The 16,440-nt window shown below is 42.5% G+C and overlaps 1 protein-coding gene across 2 annotated transcripts in view; it reads left to right on the plus strand.

Moving 5' to 3' along the window:
* LOC115377001 (phosphatidylinositol-binding clathrin assembly protein) overlaps positions 1-16,440 on the plus strand; it is a 136,688-nt gene that overhangs the window by 22,040 nt on the left and 98,208 nt on the right. For both annotated transcript variants that reach the window (XM_030076852.1, XM_030076854.1), the window contains one exon: positions 15,835-15,977. In XM_030076852.1, coding sequence (XP_029932712.1) covers positions 15,835-15,977 — 143 coding nt within the window. The remainder of the gene's footprint in view (positions 1-15,834; positions 15,978-16,440) is intronic.

The following is a 16,440-nucleotide window of genomic DNA, read 5'->3' on the forward strand; positions in this document are numbered from 1 at the left end:
GCTAAGCTAACACAAAATGCTACCCATAGGAACTGAACCACGGCGGTGAAAATGGTATGGAACATCTTTTGCCAGTCTGGTTATGTTAGGAAAACAGTGGAGTATTCCTTTAAAGCCAATGTTTTGTCCAAATCGAACATGGTGATGCATCTTTATTTATTTGTTTATTTATTTTTAGAGAAAAATCAGTCCGGTCATAGCAATAAAAAAGGGAGTAGAAGCATACCAGTGAGATTTCTTCCTGTATGAGTCATACTGGCTGTCAAAATAAGAGTCTCTGATTCATTTCTATGTATTTTTTTCTTCTTCTCCCCTGATATGGCGGCGGGACTTTTCATGGAAACGCTGGTAGGATTACGGGCAAAAACGTGACGTCATGGGAGTAGAAAGACACCAGTGGGACTTTGTGCGGTGAAACAGTCATTCAGTCTGTCATAGGAAGAGTCTCTGATTCATTTCAGGGGCTGTAAGTCGGTTTTTTGGCCTAATCCAACATGATAACAGGAAGGACTGTGGGAGGAGAAATCACTCCTGCAGCAACGGAGATAAATCGGTGAGATTCGCTCAGCAGCGTCATCGTCAAAATAAGAGTCCCTGATAGCTGTAGCTCCTTAAAGAACCAATAGCTGCTTTCTGTCTTCTTTTATTTTGAAAGTGCATCTTCTCATTCTGCGTTCAGCTCCACTAACAGACCCTTGGAGGATTCTGCTTTTTCGTTTTTTGTTTTTTTTGTATACCCGTGGGGTTTAGTGCCTTGCTCAAGAGCACCTCTGCTGGCCCGCTCTGGCTAGAGCAGCGCACATCCGGCCGGTCGTGGCAAAAATAAACCCAGGCCTACTGTACTTTGCAGTGGAAACACTCTGTTTTACATCACATAGTATATTAAGCATGGAGAGTACACGGTTTTAAAAACACCGGCCTTTCTCTGTTTGTTTGTGTGTGTGTGTGTGTGTGCATGTGTGTGTGTGTGTGTGTGTGTGTGTGTGTGTGTGTGTGTGTGTGTTTTGGAACATTCAGTGCTCCTGTTCTTATCCCATTCTGATGTTGGGTTATTTATAGCCGTGTTCTCTCAAAGCCTTTGGCTGGGTTCAACAGCTTGTTTCTCTTCCCCGCTCTACCTCTGTGTGTGTGTGTGTGTGTGTGTGTGTGTGTGTGTGTGTGTGTGTGTGTGTGTGTGTGTGTGTGTGTGTGTGTGTGTGTGTGTGTGTGTGTGTGTGTGAACCTGCCTACCACTCTCCGATAGTGTCACTCTCTCTTTCTGATGGAGACGCATAGACATTCCCCCGTGATACACACACACACACACACACACACACACACACACACACACACACACACACACACACACAGAGACTTCAATCCTATTCACTTGACAAGATTTCTAGAATCCCCCATGAAAACAGTGCAGTTGGAGAAAAGTGTGTGTGTGTGTGTGTGTGTGTGTGTGAGAGAAAGAGACTGGTGCACAAAAGGGAAGAGGACCAGCTCTTCTTTAAAATCTCAAAGGGGGAATTAAAGCTATAGAGCCAGAGCCCGGCTATTAATAGACAGACTTCTGCTCTTTCTCTGTCTCTCTCTCTCTTTCTCTCTCTCTCTCTGTCTCTCTCTCTCTTTCTCTCTGTCTCTCTCTCCCTGTCTCTCTCTCCCTGCCTTTCTCTCTCTCTCAGTTCAGTTCAAATAAAATCATTTATTATCCCTAAAAAGAACTCAAGTTGTGGACATTAAACATAAAACAAATAATAAAAACTTAGAAGAGACTAATTAAAAATAAATAGATAAATAAAATGATAGTTATTAAAGTATTTTTTCCCACATTTCAGAAGAAAAAGGATATCCTTACCTGACTGCATGTGTTTATTTAATGGATTGAAAATTCCAGTCATAGTTTCCATGACTTAGATGATGATTTGATGTTCAGCTGAAGATTCCCGTCATCCTCTCGTGATCCACTCCTCCATTTCCTGCAGTCCTCCCTCTCTCCTCCTCTCCTTCTGTCTCTTGTAATTGTTGACACCTCCTCCTCCTCCTCCTCCCACTGTAAGGAGGATTTGGATGGTGCTGGGAATGTGTGTGTGTGTGTGTGTGTGTGTGTGTGTGTGTGTGTGTGTGTGGTTGGGGGGGTGTCAGGGAATCCTCTTTTGAGGCGAACCCATTTCCAGCATCACAGAGTCCGGACAGAAGAAGAGATTACCGACACACACACACACACACACACACACACACACACACACACACACACACACACACACACACACACACACCAGACAGGGTGCTGATACCGCGACACGATAATCTGCCACAGATTGAAGCTGCACTCCTTCTGCTGCCTTGGTGTGTGTGTGTGTGTGTGTGTACATATGTCTCGTCACTTGGTGCATGCGTAGCTTTTGAATCAAGGTCACTCGGCTCAGGGCGGTTGCAGGGACGCCTTCCCCTCCATCACTTTCTGCCTTTGTGCTTTTACCACTCTACTTCCTCTTCCTCTGTATTTCATCCGTTCACTGCTCTGCTAAAAGCGAACGAACACAACAGGTTAGATTAGGTTTGGCTTTTTTAGTCTCTGTGGTGAGATTTGAATCGACACAGATCCACACGACAAGCATTTACACCACCAAGGCGGATCTAGAAAAATAATCATCAAAATCATGAATAGATAACAGATAGACAGATAGATGGACAGATAGAAAGAGAAAGGAAGAAAGAAATCATCACCTTTGCTAATGGTTAAAAAACACCGCAAACCTTTCCTTTACAGACCCACTAGCTTGACACAGTGATTATTCTACTTTCTTCAGAGTTGAAAAGTAAAAATGACTTTATTTTGGTTGTATCTGGTCGTCTTTCTATTAGGAATGTATCCGAAACCGAATTCGGTATTCGGAAGTACACAAATAATGCTTCGATCCTGAATAGTTTTTCTGTCCGAAGTTTCTCCTCATTATTCAGGAGCTTTTTTCTCATAGACAATAACAGGAAGAGAAGTGGCTATAAAATGGTGGATACATTTTTTTGAGCGTCACAGCTCCCCGCGAAACGACTCGTTTCGCCAGCAGAATTTGATCCATTCAGTCCGATTACGTTTGGAAAGTTTAGACGAGCCGCACGATTCAATTATTTTATTCCCGTTCTAGTTAGCTGAGAGCTAAACCGGAAGTTAGCCGGCTAGCTCGGCGGAAGTCTCTAGTGCACCCACTTTCGTTTTCTTCCTGAATCTGAATAATGAATCCCGAAGTTTTTTTTTTAAAAGCCCGAATCTGAACCCGATACAAATAGTGCAAAGACTGTACACCCCTACTTTCTATCACTGGCTCTGAAAAATGAGAGGAATCGGACCAGCCACTGTCATCATATGCCGCGTTGACATTCACTTGCACTCGGACTGCAGATTTTCAGTCTTGTACGTTGCCAACCAGCGACAATATGAAAAAAAAATCTATTAGATTGCCCAAACTGGGATGGCAAAGTCTGGCCAACAGTTTGGGTGAGCGTCTCTGGCCCAAGTTTTTGCGTTGTGTCTCGCTCTAGTCGTACGCCTCTGCCTCTTCTTTTCTTCTTCTACAACCAAAAGACCAACAGCAGTGCCATTTTCAGCGTCTTATCCGACATATTCTGGATTAGGAGGAGCTGTTATTATAAAACCGTCTGTGGGGAGCGAGAGTCGTGTGAAAATGGAAGGCAAACACTGATTTCTTTACAGTTTCTTGGGTGTTTTGATCTCCCTTTTTGAACGACGATCAAAGACTACTGCCCCCTGCTGGCCTCGAGAGTTATTTCCTCTCATGCAGATGCACGTTGGCCGTTGGCTGTGGTCTTTGCGGTGTGTTCAAGTGTGGCTTTCTGGCTCCAACATGGGAGATGCGAGGCGACGCACCGGTCGGCTTTTGTCGCCGCTTGTTCTTTGATGTTGGTTTGGTGTCTCTGGGTTTTTGGGTTAGCTACAGAACTCGATTCCTTATGATTCCTTTGAAAAATCCCTCCTAGTTTACCACTTGTTGCCAGTGTGCATCTGGCTGAGAGAGCGAGATTACGTTAGTCCCTGGAAAGATAATCCCTCCTCCTTGGTTAGGAATCCACTTCCATCACGCTGTTCCTCGTTCGACTCCGCTCGGCACGTTAATGAGGACGAACGCAGAGACACAACGCCAGCTGCTGTGAATGTGACACAGCCGGCGGCGGTGGTGCATTCATGGACCTTGCCTCTGGCTTGGCCCTTTCCATGTCAGCCCCCCTTAGACCAAACGCTCTTTTATGGAGGGTTTGGCGGCGAAGCTTGAAGAGGGATATCATAGCTTTGACCAGATTTGACTGACAGGCTGGAGGCTGGAGGGAGGGGTTTTATTTTGTGTGATGTGTTCTAAATAAATACATAAATAATGACTCATAAACCTTATTTATTTACAGCTGAAATTAGGATTTTGTGTTATTACAGAGAGAATAAAGTACTGATAAAAGGCTTCCCATTGGGTTCTGATACCAAATTCCAGGTACCAGCATCAGTTCAAATGTGAATGATACCCAACCCTAGTAGACACATGTAAACACACATAGCCTACATAATCTGCTACAAATCCTAACAGCAACAATCGATTGCCTGTAATTTATTAAAAAAAAAAGAAAAGAAAGAAAGAAAGAAAGAATAAAAAGTAGTTCAATTTGATGCTTTACAGGTCACAGGCAAGACAGTGAAGATACTCTGACACTGTTTGGCCGATGCTTTTAATTGCGAAATGCAGCTGAAGCAGTTTTCCAATGGTGATAATCAGAACAAACATCATCAGGTGACTTCCATGCAAAGTTAGCTAACGCAAGGCATCTCGTTTGTCTTTCTAGTTGTGTTGTTTTTCCAACCACAAACTAACTGACATGGTACCAATGTGCAACTTATTTCATATTTGCGTAACAGAGTATCCCATACATGAGGTCACTGTAGAAGTCAGCAGTGATTTTAGTTGAGTAAAACACTGTAAGAGAATGTAATGGCACCAAAATTGACAGAGGACGGCCTAAAGTCTATGAGCTATGGTACCTGCCGTTACATATTTAACCCTCCTATTATGTTTGGGGTCAATTTGACCCCAGTCAATGTTTAACGTCTCTAAATAAATGATTATCTTTTTTTTTTTTTTTGCTTCATATTTAATGAGTTTTCCTATTGTAATGGGTACCACGGAGTAAACATGAAATTCAAATAATATGTTTTCAAAGTCCTGTACACACCTTGGATGCATCAGTTATAAACAACAAAAATCTGTCCTTAGAAATAATAAAAAGCCATTAAAACACCAAAAATTAATATTTCTTTCCAATTTTAGGTCAATCAGAGAGACTTTATGGTGATTTGCATATTTTTCCATAGTCACGTAATAGGAATACTGGATGTATAAGTGTGGGGGGGTTATGTTTTATTTAAAGGGCTATTTAGGTCGTCAATAAAAAAACATAAAGTACCTGACACATAAACTTTGGTAACAACTTTAGTTATAATAATTTTGTGGAGGTTTAAACTGCTGAGGGTCAAATTGACCCCAAACTTAAAGGATGTTGGTAAATTTGAACATAACAGGAGGGTTAAAACTAGGGACTGAGTGTGGTTTTATCTACAAACTCTATAAGGAAAATTCTGTCTTCCTAATAACACAAATTACGTTTGTTGATAATTTAATGGATTTTCACCCGAGTTACAGCACTGAGGTTAGGGAAGCCTGATGTGAATTATTTTACCAAGTGATTTTGTATAGGACAAAGCCAAGCCTGCCACCGACTGTGTGCACGAGGTGAATGAACCCTTAAGACGTGACGCAGGATCAGCTTCACCTTCCACCTCAATCCCACCTCAAGATCTTTTAAAACCCCCGTCTGGTGTGGAGGGATATTAACTGTCTACCTCGTCTGTCTGAGACCGTCTGATTCCTTCAGAGAGCGGCGGAGGTCAAGTTCACACTGCAGGCGCCGCGAGCCTCTTATGCAAAGTGACCCTCGGAGACTCGGCGGGGGGGGGGGGGGGGGGCTGGCGTCCTGCACGGTCGCTGCTGACGAACGCTGAATGTTAACGGAGATCAAACCTGTGGCGTCTCTGGGCCGGCAGCCAATCATTATTTTCACCGTCAGTTATTCTGTCAATTATTTTTTCAATTATCCGATGAATCGTTCAAGGCGCACCGTGCAGTTTGAAAAGGGATGAAACCCCTCGGGCTCATGCCAAGACTAATAGCCCGTAGAAATAATGGAACACTTTTAAATGCATGCGTCAAATCTAATGTTTTGATGTCAGATTTACATAAAAATAATAGAGCTCTTTATAATTTGGGTTGTGGTGGGGTTAAAGAGTTGTCTTGAACTTCTCAGGCGTTTCTAAAGTTATATTTCTTTTTTTGAGAATTGAGTGCCATTCATCATTCTTTACCACATCATAACAATGTGGGCTGACCTCCTGTTTGAAACGGCACAGTCTGCCAATAAAGTCGAGAAAATAAAGCCAAAGTCTGATGGGAAGTGGCCAGTAATACCTTCACATGTCTTAAATAGTCAGACCAGCAGCCAAAAAAACCCAACAAATTGTTATTTTATAAAGATATGAATGGAGAAAAACAAGACAGTAACCCAATATTTGGCGTTTTCACTTGATTACATGACAAACCATTACATCATTGACATTTTACTCAAATCTTGATCAGTGAATGAATTCATGAAGTAATCATTTCAGCACGAGCCCTTTTTTTTTTTTTCTTTTAAAGCCATATTCCTCAGGGGGCTGCCTCAATATCATTTTCCCCACACAGTTGTGACTTTGTCCAAAAAACACTGCTGCATCATCAGGCCTGGCAGCCGAGCGGGATCCTGCTTGCAAACCGAACTTGACACGATCAATAACGCCGGCATAATAAGCCGTTTTTTGGAACAGGTTCCTGTTCTTGCGTCATACTTTTGTACTTTGCCCTGGTGTGTAGTCTGCTGCTGAACACTTGGTCATGTTCACTGTTGGCTTCACCATAACAGACAGACAGAACCTCCGTTTTTTCCCCTGATATTCAAAGTTTTGTTCAGCGTTCAAAGCGATGCATCCTGCAGCTGAAGCTTATTCTGAACACGTGACACGACTGTGGGTCTGGGACAGTAGGGGAATATGTGGCTATATTAATATTCGCCATGTAATGATTCATTCATTGCATCAATGCAGGGAAGCTAATTTGTGCCAGATCTTCCTCTACCTTCAACAGTTTATGGATCACTGCGATAGGCGGAAGAATAAATATGTTCAGCGGTTATAGTTCCACCATCTGACTTCTCCGGAAACTAGTTAAAAAAAATTCCCGAGACACGTATTTCAAATCCACGTGATCCAACTGTGTAAATTAGACAGCTTCAGAGTTGCTGCAAGGTTTATTTATTCGCTTTGACGGAGCCAGGCTAACGACTCCCATAGACTTCAAGTCTTTATGCTAAGCTAACACTAAATGCCGCCCATAGGAACCGAACCTCTGGACGTATACAGGTGAGAATGGTGTCCAACATCTGGTCTCAGGCTGGGGAAGTCGGAAAAAAAGGTGTTTTGTCCTAAATGTTGGAGCATTCCTTTTAAAATAAGACCCTAGCTTGTTTTTTTGGGGTCAAGTTTATTTTAATAATTTAATCAGGAGGTCATGACAGTGTGGATACCTGACAGAAAATGACACTGAATCCACATTTTTGCCAAGATTTGGGCTTTTAAAGGCTGTGGTCTTAAACTTTTGATCAGCTGATGAACAGCCTATTTCAGTTTAATGGTTGTTTGCAATAAATTGCTTACTCAATTTTTTTTTTTCTCACTCCCATTTCTTGTTTTTGCATTTTGAATTTCTGCTTAGAACCTTAAGATCCAACAGTGCAAAATGTAAATTCTTGCAATTTTTCAACTGGTCTTAAAATTTTGATCAGGAATGTATATCTTAAACATTTTCAAAACAGAGGGGAAAGCATGGATGTCACATTTTGGCTAAAAGTACTAAATTCAATTGTTGACTTAACTGCAGTTTACAAATTCAGTTCAGATTGAATCTTTGAGTTTGAATTGAGTTTATTATATCGAGTCACCAATCATGGCATCATGCATCAAATTAAACCAAAGAGTCGCACCCCTGGTGGTGATAAAGGTACTTTTGTCCCATCTGGAGGTTTGGACGCAGATCCTCTTGTTGACTTGATGGTGAAAAAGAAAAAGTGGGAGAGGGGCGGCAGGAATGTGGGGCAGAGAGCAGGGACGTGATCAGGAACTGAGTCGCAGGATGAAAGCAGGAAAAACAGAGCAGAGTTTTTAAAAAATGAATGAGTCATTTGTTTCCCCGAAAACCTGGAAAAACACAACAGAGAGAGTGAGAGGAAACCAGGAAGAAGCTGGCCTGCAGACCAGGAGGGAAGAGGAGGCAGATGAAAGAGGAAGAGTTTGGATGGTGTGTGTGTGTGTGTGTGTGTGTGTGTGTGTGTGTGTGTGGTAAAGTGTGAAGAGGAGTAGCCAGCTGGGACAGATGTGATCTCTCTTTCCTCCTCCTCCTATCTCCCTTCTTCTTCTTCTTCTTGATCTGACCACCTGCTCGCTCCCTCTCTCTCTCTCTCTCTTTCTCGCTCTCTCTCTGTCATCTGACACACACACACACACACACACACTTCCACATCCCTCCTAGTTCCAGCTAAGACACATGGCCACACCGTACCAGGAAGTGTCCGGTCTATTGTGGCCCAATCAAAGCCCTCAGAGGTCAACAGATGACCAATAACAATAGACCTCTGACAGAACAGGAACAGAGAGGGTCAGTGTGGGCGATGAGATCACCCTCTGCTCAGCGGTCGTGTGTGTGTGTGTGTGTGTTTGTGTGTGTGTGAGAGAGAGAGAGAGGAAGAGAGAGGAGGAGGAAAAAGTGCTCGTTTTAATCATCAATGACTCGAGTGAGGGTTAACGTAAAACTGTCCCATTGTGCTCTGCAGCCAAGTGCATGCATTTATGCATTTCATTATGTGTGTGTGTGTGTGTGTGTGTGTGTGTGTGTGTGTGTGTGTGTGTGGCCGTGTTCAGTCTCATGCAGAAGAGGAAGAGATGAACAGGAACAGAAGGCCGACCAAAGCGAGGAATGAAGAAGCGGAGAGAAGTTTTTAAATAGATCTTTAACGAGTGATGTCAGTTTTATGCCCAAATAAGGACTTCCAGCTCACTGCAAATTAAAAAAAAAAAAAAAAAAAGAAAAAATGAATGGGGTCTAAAATTAAAATACTGACTCTCACGTTCGATGTTTGCATCAAAACATTCCCCTGCGGAGATAACGTTCGCAAAGTTAGTGGTTTGCCTTTGAGTCGATGGCGTCACGTAGCCATCTGTAGAAGGTCAGTGAAGTGCTCTGGGGGAGGTGTGTGTGTGCGCGTGTGTGTGTGTGTGCGGGCGGGCGCGGGCAAACTAAGCAAAAATTTTGACGTCTGTCCTACTGATGACTGTAGTTCATGGGCAGACATTTGAATAAACTGCCTGTCCAGCAGGGCTTCACCCTCGGCCTTTTCCTTTTCAAGTCTCCTCCTTTGAAGGCGACACAGACGTGACGGTTGTAACACATGTTGATGCTTTTATTATTTATTTATTTATTTAGTTTAAAGACTGTCCATATTTCTGCTAGCAGGCTAGTCTGGTCTGTAGGAGTTTGTTTTAGTGGAGATTTAATTCTGCTTTCAGCACAGGGTTAGTGTTTGAAGTCATATTATCAAATTTGATCTGATGATGCCTTCAAGTGCCGTGGCGGATGCTCGTATTTCCCCACGTCTGAGCTTTTAAGGGGATGATAAACTTGAAATATTTAATTTTTCATCATTTTTTTTTTTTGTTGTCATCACTGGGTAAAGAAAACTCCTCCTCTTCCTCCTCCTCCAGGAAGTTTCTCCAGTTCTGTGTTCTAACCTTACTTGCATATCATGACCTGGAGGACTGAGAATCTCCACAGACATCAGAAAACTGAGTGCAACCTTAGTGTGTATTCCTCCCGCCCCTGTTTGATTGACAGCCCTCAGCTGCACCTGTTCTCCTCTAGCCTCAATAAACTGGGAGGAACAGGAAGCGTTAGCTTGTTAGCACGGCACGCTGAGGATTATTCGACCGAGTTAACATTCTAGTAGGAGAGGCGAGAGCGAGCAGAGCGCTTCAGCTACATGTTTTAGCCTCATGTTTTTACCTAGGAAAACCTTAGCTACATGTTTTTACCTGAAAACTTGAGTTAATATGTTTTTACCTAGGAAAACCTTAGCTACATGTTTTTACCTGAAAACTTGAGTTAATATGTTTTTACCTAGGAAAACCTTAGCTACATGTTTTTACCTGAAAACTTGAGTTAATATGTTTTTACCTAGGAAAACCTTAGCTACATGTTTTTACCTGAAAACTTGAGTTAATATGTTTTTACCTAGGAAAACTTTAGCTACATGTTTTTACCTGAAAACTTTAGCTACATGTTTTTACCTATGAAAACTTTAGCTACATGTTTTTACCTATGAAAACTTAAGCTACATGTTTTTACCTGAAAACTTTAGCTACATGTTTTTACCTATGAAAACTTTAGCTACATGTTTTTACCTATGAAAACCTTAACTAACATGTTTTTACCTAGGAAAACATTAGCTAATATGTTGTTAGTTAACTCAGAAAACATAAGCTAAAGGAAAACATTAGCTGACATGTTGCTGCATGTCTGGTCTCAGTTCAGCAGGATTTCCTCTCTCTGCTGGTTGTTTCCCTGCAGAGGAGCTGAAGCCCAAAACTACATTTTACTACAGTTTGTGACTTTTAGGAACTCTCACATCCTGGTGGACGATGAAGACAAGACCCAAGAATAACACTAAAAGAAGAAAATACCCCATCGAGCATCTGCAGACCTCCAACACTGCAAAAACTCAAAATTTTACCAAGAATATTTGTCTTATTTCTAGTCAAAATAGCTCATTAAACTTAAAATAAGGGTGCTTTCAGACCTGTCCCGTTTGGAGCTGTTGTTCCGAAACAGGGAGCGTTTCCCCCTAAAGATCGGTTCGTTTGGACATTTGTGAACACAGCAACCGCGCTTGGATGCCGGACAAAACAAGCGGGCCGAGATCGCCTAGAAGAGGTGGTCTCGGCTCGATTCGATTCGAGCCCTGGAGCGGTTCGTTTGCAGTGAGAACAGAATCGACACAGCAACCGACACAACTCACTCATAACTGTGGTTCAACCAGTGTCAGAGCCCATCTTCGTCGGCGATTCCTTGTCGCGGCCCGTCTTCTTCTCAGTAGATGCAGTATGATATTATTTTCCCTGCGCAGTCTTGATTCCCGGTAGAACGGGATGTTTTCCTCCGTTACAGAACACCGGTACATTCAGTAGCGGTTTTAGGCATGGGTGAAGCGGGCATTTTTTTTCATGTCATGTGGGGGGCGGCACAAGCGCAAAAAAAAAAAAAAAAAAATCATCAGCGCCGCTCACCTGTCAGATCCGGCAGACCTGACCAGGTGGGCGCGGTACCGGCCGGTGCCGCGGCCAGCCCGCCTGATGCCGACCGGTGCCGTGGCCGGTGGCTTTTTATTCAAACAAGATTTTGTCCATATAAAAAGCAGGTAGGAGTAGTAACACGAAAGGGCGCAAGGCAGTAATTTGGCCTAGGGCGGCAACATGGGCAGAACCGCCACTGGGTACATTAACCACAGAAACACAGAGAAACAAACTAGCTACACACGCTGAAGATGCTCCATGGTTTTTGTTTTTTCCGGGTAAGATCGGAAGAGGAAACTTCTTCTTTCGGGGTAATTTCTGACCAATGAGAGAACAGCTGGTTCGCGCATGGCATTTGTTTACAGCTTTGAACCGCTACAGACGGTTGCCCTGTGAACACAAACGCCCCAAACGAAAAATGAAACAACTGTATCGATTTAGCCCCTGAATCGGAACAAAGCAAACGGGCCACAGGTCTGAAAGCACCCTAAGACATGATCACCTCAGAAGTAATTTTCACAAGTGAAAATTTGCTTCTTTCATTGGAAAAATTTGCCAGTGGAACAAGTGAAAATTAGCTTGAAACAAGTGAAAATTGTCTAAAAACAAGTTACGTCTGAGGTTTTCATGTCTTATTTTAAGTGTAATGAGATAGTTTGACTAGAAATAAGACAATTTGACTTGAAATAAGACAAATATTCTTGGTAAGATTTTGAGTTTTTGCAGTGTAGCAGAGCCTGGACTTGCTCGATACGAGACTCCAGCCTCAATCACAGGACGGTCCGATGTCCTAGTTCTCCCCGTCCACACTGCAACTCCACTCTGCCTTTTTAAAATGTGTTAAAAAAAACAAAACAACACTGGCTTAAGTGGACAGAGAAAAATAACAGACAGGCTTCAAATCGACCCGGTTTAGTGTGGATATGGCATGGATCTAGTATCCCATCTGCTTTTGGATTTTGTAAACATATTTTTTTAGGGACTGGGGGGTGAGATCATTTAAAAGTGGCAGTCCTCCTGGTCATGTTTTGGTCGGGCTGAGTCGGCTGTGCTCCCGGCGAGCCATCCCCGCCTCGTGTAGCTCGTCTTGTAACGTGTCGGCGCCAATTAGCCGGGCAGATTCCCCGTCCAGCTGCTGTTCAGGGCCGGCCCTCGCAGGACGCCCAGGCAGCTGAGGATTGTTAGGCGTTATTATTTTTTTTTGTTTGTTTGTTGAGGAATAATTGGTGAGAAAGAAATGCCAGGGCCGGTTTGAGCCGTCGAACGTGACGAGAGGAGCTGCTTTATTTCTCATTTCTTGCCCGTTTTTTTCCTTTCTCTTCATGGTCACTCTCCTCTCTCTTTCTATTTTTCGCTTTTTCCTCAGCATCTCTTTCTCTCTCATTGTTCTTTCCTCTTTTTTTTTGCTCCTCTTGGCTTTCTCTCTCCTCATTTTTCTCTTTCTGTCCTCTCTCTCTCTTTCTCTCAGATCAGTGGCATCTAATGCCTTCCACTCCGCCTGATTAAGTCAGCACATGTAGCCTCCTTTACATTTACATCTATGCACACACACACACACACACACACACACACACACACACATGCTCATAGTCCCCAAAGACCTAATCAGCTCTTAGGTTAGCTCTCTCGTTCTCACACCACTCCAGATCTGATGAAAAAACATGAGCGCTGTTCAAAAGAGAGGAGATGGACAGATGAGGGAGAGAGGGAGAGAGAGAAGATGGGAAGAGAAGTTGGAGAGAGAGAGAGAGAGAGAGAGAGAGTGGAGGATGGACAGATAAATGTGGGCCTGTGTGGGATTTGCAGAGGAGATTTAATTCAGTAACAGAGCCACCAGGCTTTCTTAAAGGAATACTTAACCTAAAAAAAAAACTATTCCATATAACTCACTCGCACAAAGTCGTCCCGAACGCCTGACGAATAAAGTTTTAATCTTTTTGAAGGGTTCAAGAGCTGCAGCCATTTTGGAGCCGGCGAGTCTGACAAACAGCAACGCACAAAAACACCAGAGAGATGAGAACGCTGGTTTCAAATTCATGCAGTATAAACACGATGATATGGAAACTGAAAATCACCGGTGACCTGATTCACCGGTTTTCAGTTTTGTTGGTTGTTGTTGATAAAATGTGCTGATGATTTTATGATTTAACATGTTTGAAAACATTTTTCTTGTTTTTTTTTTTATATTGAAAAACACAAATCATCAGCACTATGAGCTGCTCACGTTGGAAAAAAAAAAATTAACAAAAAATATATTAAAAAATATATATTAACACAACCAGAGTAAATGAAACACACAACAGAAGGACATTAAATTCATTATGGGTGATGAGCTTCTTCTCATTCTTCTTCCTCGGCCTCCTCCTTCTCCTTCTTCCTCTCCTTCATCTCTTCTTTCTTCTCATTTTCCCTCTTCTCAGTCTTGTTCTTCATTTTCTTCATCTTCTCATTATCCTTCTCCTTTTCCTCCTTTTTCTCATTTTTCCTCTTGCTTCTCCTTTTTCTTCTCTCTCCTCCGTCTTCTTCTTGCTCATGATCTTCTCCTTCTCCTTTCTTCTTCTCATTCTCCTTTTTCTCATTCTTCCTCTTTTTCCTTTTCCTGTCCTTCTTTTTCTTCTTCCCCTCTTTCTTCTCCCTCTCCTCCTTCTCCTCCTCGTCCTCCTTCTTTTTTCCTCTGTCTTATTTTCCTCTTTCTTCTCCTTCATCTTCTCTTTCTTCTCATTCTTCTCTTCTTCCTCTGCCTCCTCCTTCATCTTCATCGTCTTCTCATTATCCTTCTTCTTTTCCTCCTTCTTCTGTTCCCCCTTCTCCTTTTCCTCCTTTTTCTCATTTTTCCTCTTGCTTCTCCTTTTTCTTCTCCTCTTTCTCCTCCGTCTTCTTCTTGCTCATGATCTTCTCCTTCTCCTTTTCCTTTCTTCTTCTTCTCATTCTCCTTTTTCTCATTCTTCCTCTTTTCCCTTTTCCTGTCCTTCTTTTCCTTCTTCTTCCCTCTTTTTTCTCCTCCTTCTTTTTTCCTGTCTTATTTTCCTCTTTCTTCTCCTTCATCTTCTCTTTCTTCTCATTCTCTTTCTTCTTCCTCTGCCTCCTCCTTCATCTTCATCTTTCATTATCCTTCTTTTCCTCCTTCTCCTTCTTACTTTTTCTAATTTTCCCTCTTCTTTCTCTACTTCCTTTTCTTCTTCTCCTCCTTGTCTTCTTCTTGTTCATCATCATCTTCCTCTTGTTCATCATCACCTTCTCCTGATTCTTCTTCTTTTCCTTCTTCTTCTCATTCTTTCTCTTCTTCCTTTTCCTCTCCTTCTTCTCCTTTTTATTCTTCTTCCCCTATTTCTCCTCCTCCTCTTCCTTCTCCTCCTCCTTCTTCTTTTCTTTTTCTGTTAGCATTATTGTCAGTAAACAGTTCCAGGACTGGTATATCACATTCATGTTTGGGTATGAAATCGTTATAAAGTTGATTCTAAATGGTGTTAAAAACGTCATAAGGAGTCTTAAATCGAACTTGTTGAAACCCTGATGACACTCTGAAATAAAACTTTGGCTGCTGGTTGGGCTGAGGGAACGATCTGAAGGCATCGCTCTGGGCTCTGAGCTCTCAGCGTCATACTTTGGCTTTATTTTGTCTCATTTTGTGCACTAAATGATTCACGGATTGACTGAAAAAAAAAAGTGTATAGATTAACCAACAGTGGAAATATTCAGTTGCAGCCTTGGTTTGTGTCTGTGCTTTTCAATGTGATTCTGTGCATAGGCACTTGAGCTTGTGTGTGTGTGTGTGTGTGTGTGTGTGTATGTGTGTGTGTGTGTGAGACAACATAATACGGCCTGAATGAGACTCGTTCTCGCCGCCTCGTCAGGTTCAGTTTCCTCCTCAGGTTCAGGAATGCCGAGTCTCCTCGTCATGAGAGACACCTGGGCCTTTTTTTTCATTTTTTTTTTTTTTTTTTTTGTTTATTATTATTATTTTTTTTAATTTAAACTCATCTTGACCAAACAGAATAGCGAAGAGGGCGATCGTGACTCAGAGAAAGTGAGGAGGAGGAGGAGGAGGAGGAGGAGGAGGCGTTGAATGGAGAGTGAAGCCTTAACTTGTCCTTCAGGTTTTGGTCACTCCACAGCATCTGGAGTGTGTGTAGGGTTTTTATTTTTATTTTTTTAAATTTTTATTATTTATTTTGTTGTCCTTGGTGCATGTAACTGTCTGGGTTTTGCGTGTCGGCGTGAAAAGCAGTCGCTCTTGATCAGACCATACAGTGTTTTTTCTCAATACTGCTCTTTCTCTCTCTCTCTCTCTCTCGTTGTGTGGCTGTTTCTGTGTGTGTGTGTGTGTGTGTGTGTGTGTGTGTGTGTGTGTGTGTGTGTGCCAGATCTGATCCACTGCACCAATGAGATGAACGTCAGTGTCCCCCAGCTGGCCGACACGCTGTTCGAGCGCACGGCCAACTCCAGCTGGGTGGTGGTCTTCAAAGCCCTCATCACCACACACCACCTCATGATGTACGGCAACGAGGTGAGAGGAGCAGCGCACACACACACACACACAAACACACACACATGCACACACACGCACACTCACACAAAATTCCTCCACAGTCGTCTATGGATGCTGCATCAATAAATTATATTCCTGCTCTTGCTGTCTTGCCCACAAATTCACACATCCAACATATTTGCATTACTTATTCATGAGCATATCAACACAGGAATTAAGTGTGTGTGTATGTGTGTGTGTGTGCATGTGTGTGTGGGGACAGTGGGTGGTATCTCGGATCTGGGACATGAACGGCCTGTGCAGCCAACATGGGCAAACACACTGCACACACAAACATAAACCTGAGTTTTATTGCAATTATTTTTTAGCATTTTTTTTTTTTTTTTCAATTTTCCTGTGATGTGTTAGTATTTTACTTTAATTTTGTGGTACTGTTGTCATTTTTATTTTATTTTATTATTTTTTATTTTATTTTATTTTA

This window comes from Myripristis murdjan, chromosome 18, assembly GCF_902150065.1.
Source record: "Myripristis murdjan chromosome 18, fMyrMur1.1, whole genome shotgun sequence".
NCBI classification, from domain to species: domain Eukaryota; kingdom Metazoa; phylum Chordata; class Actinopteri; order Holocentriformes; family Holocentridae; genus Myripristis; species Myripristis murdjan.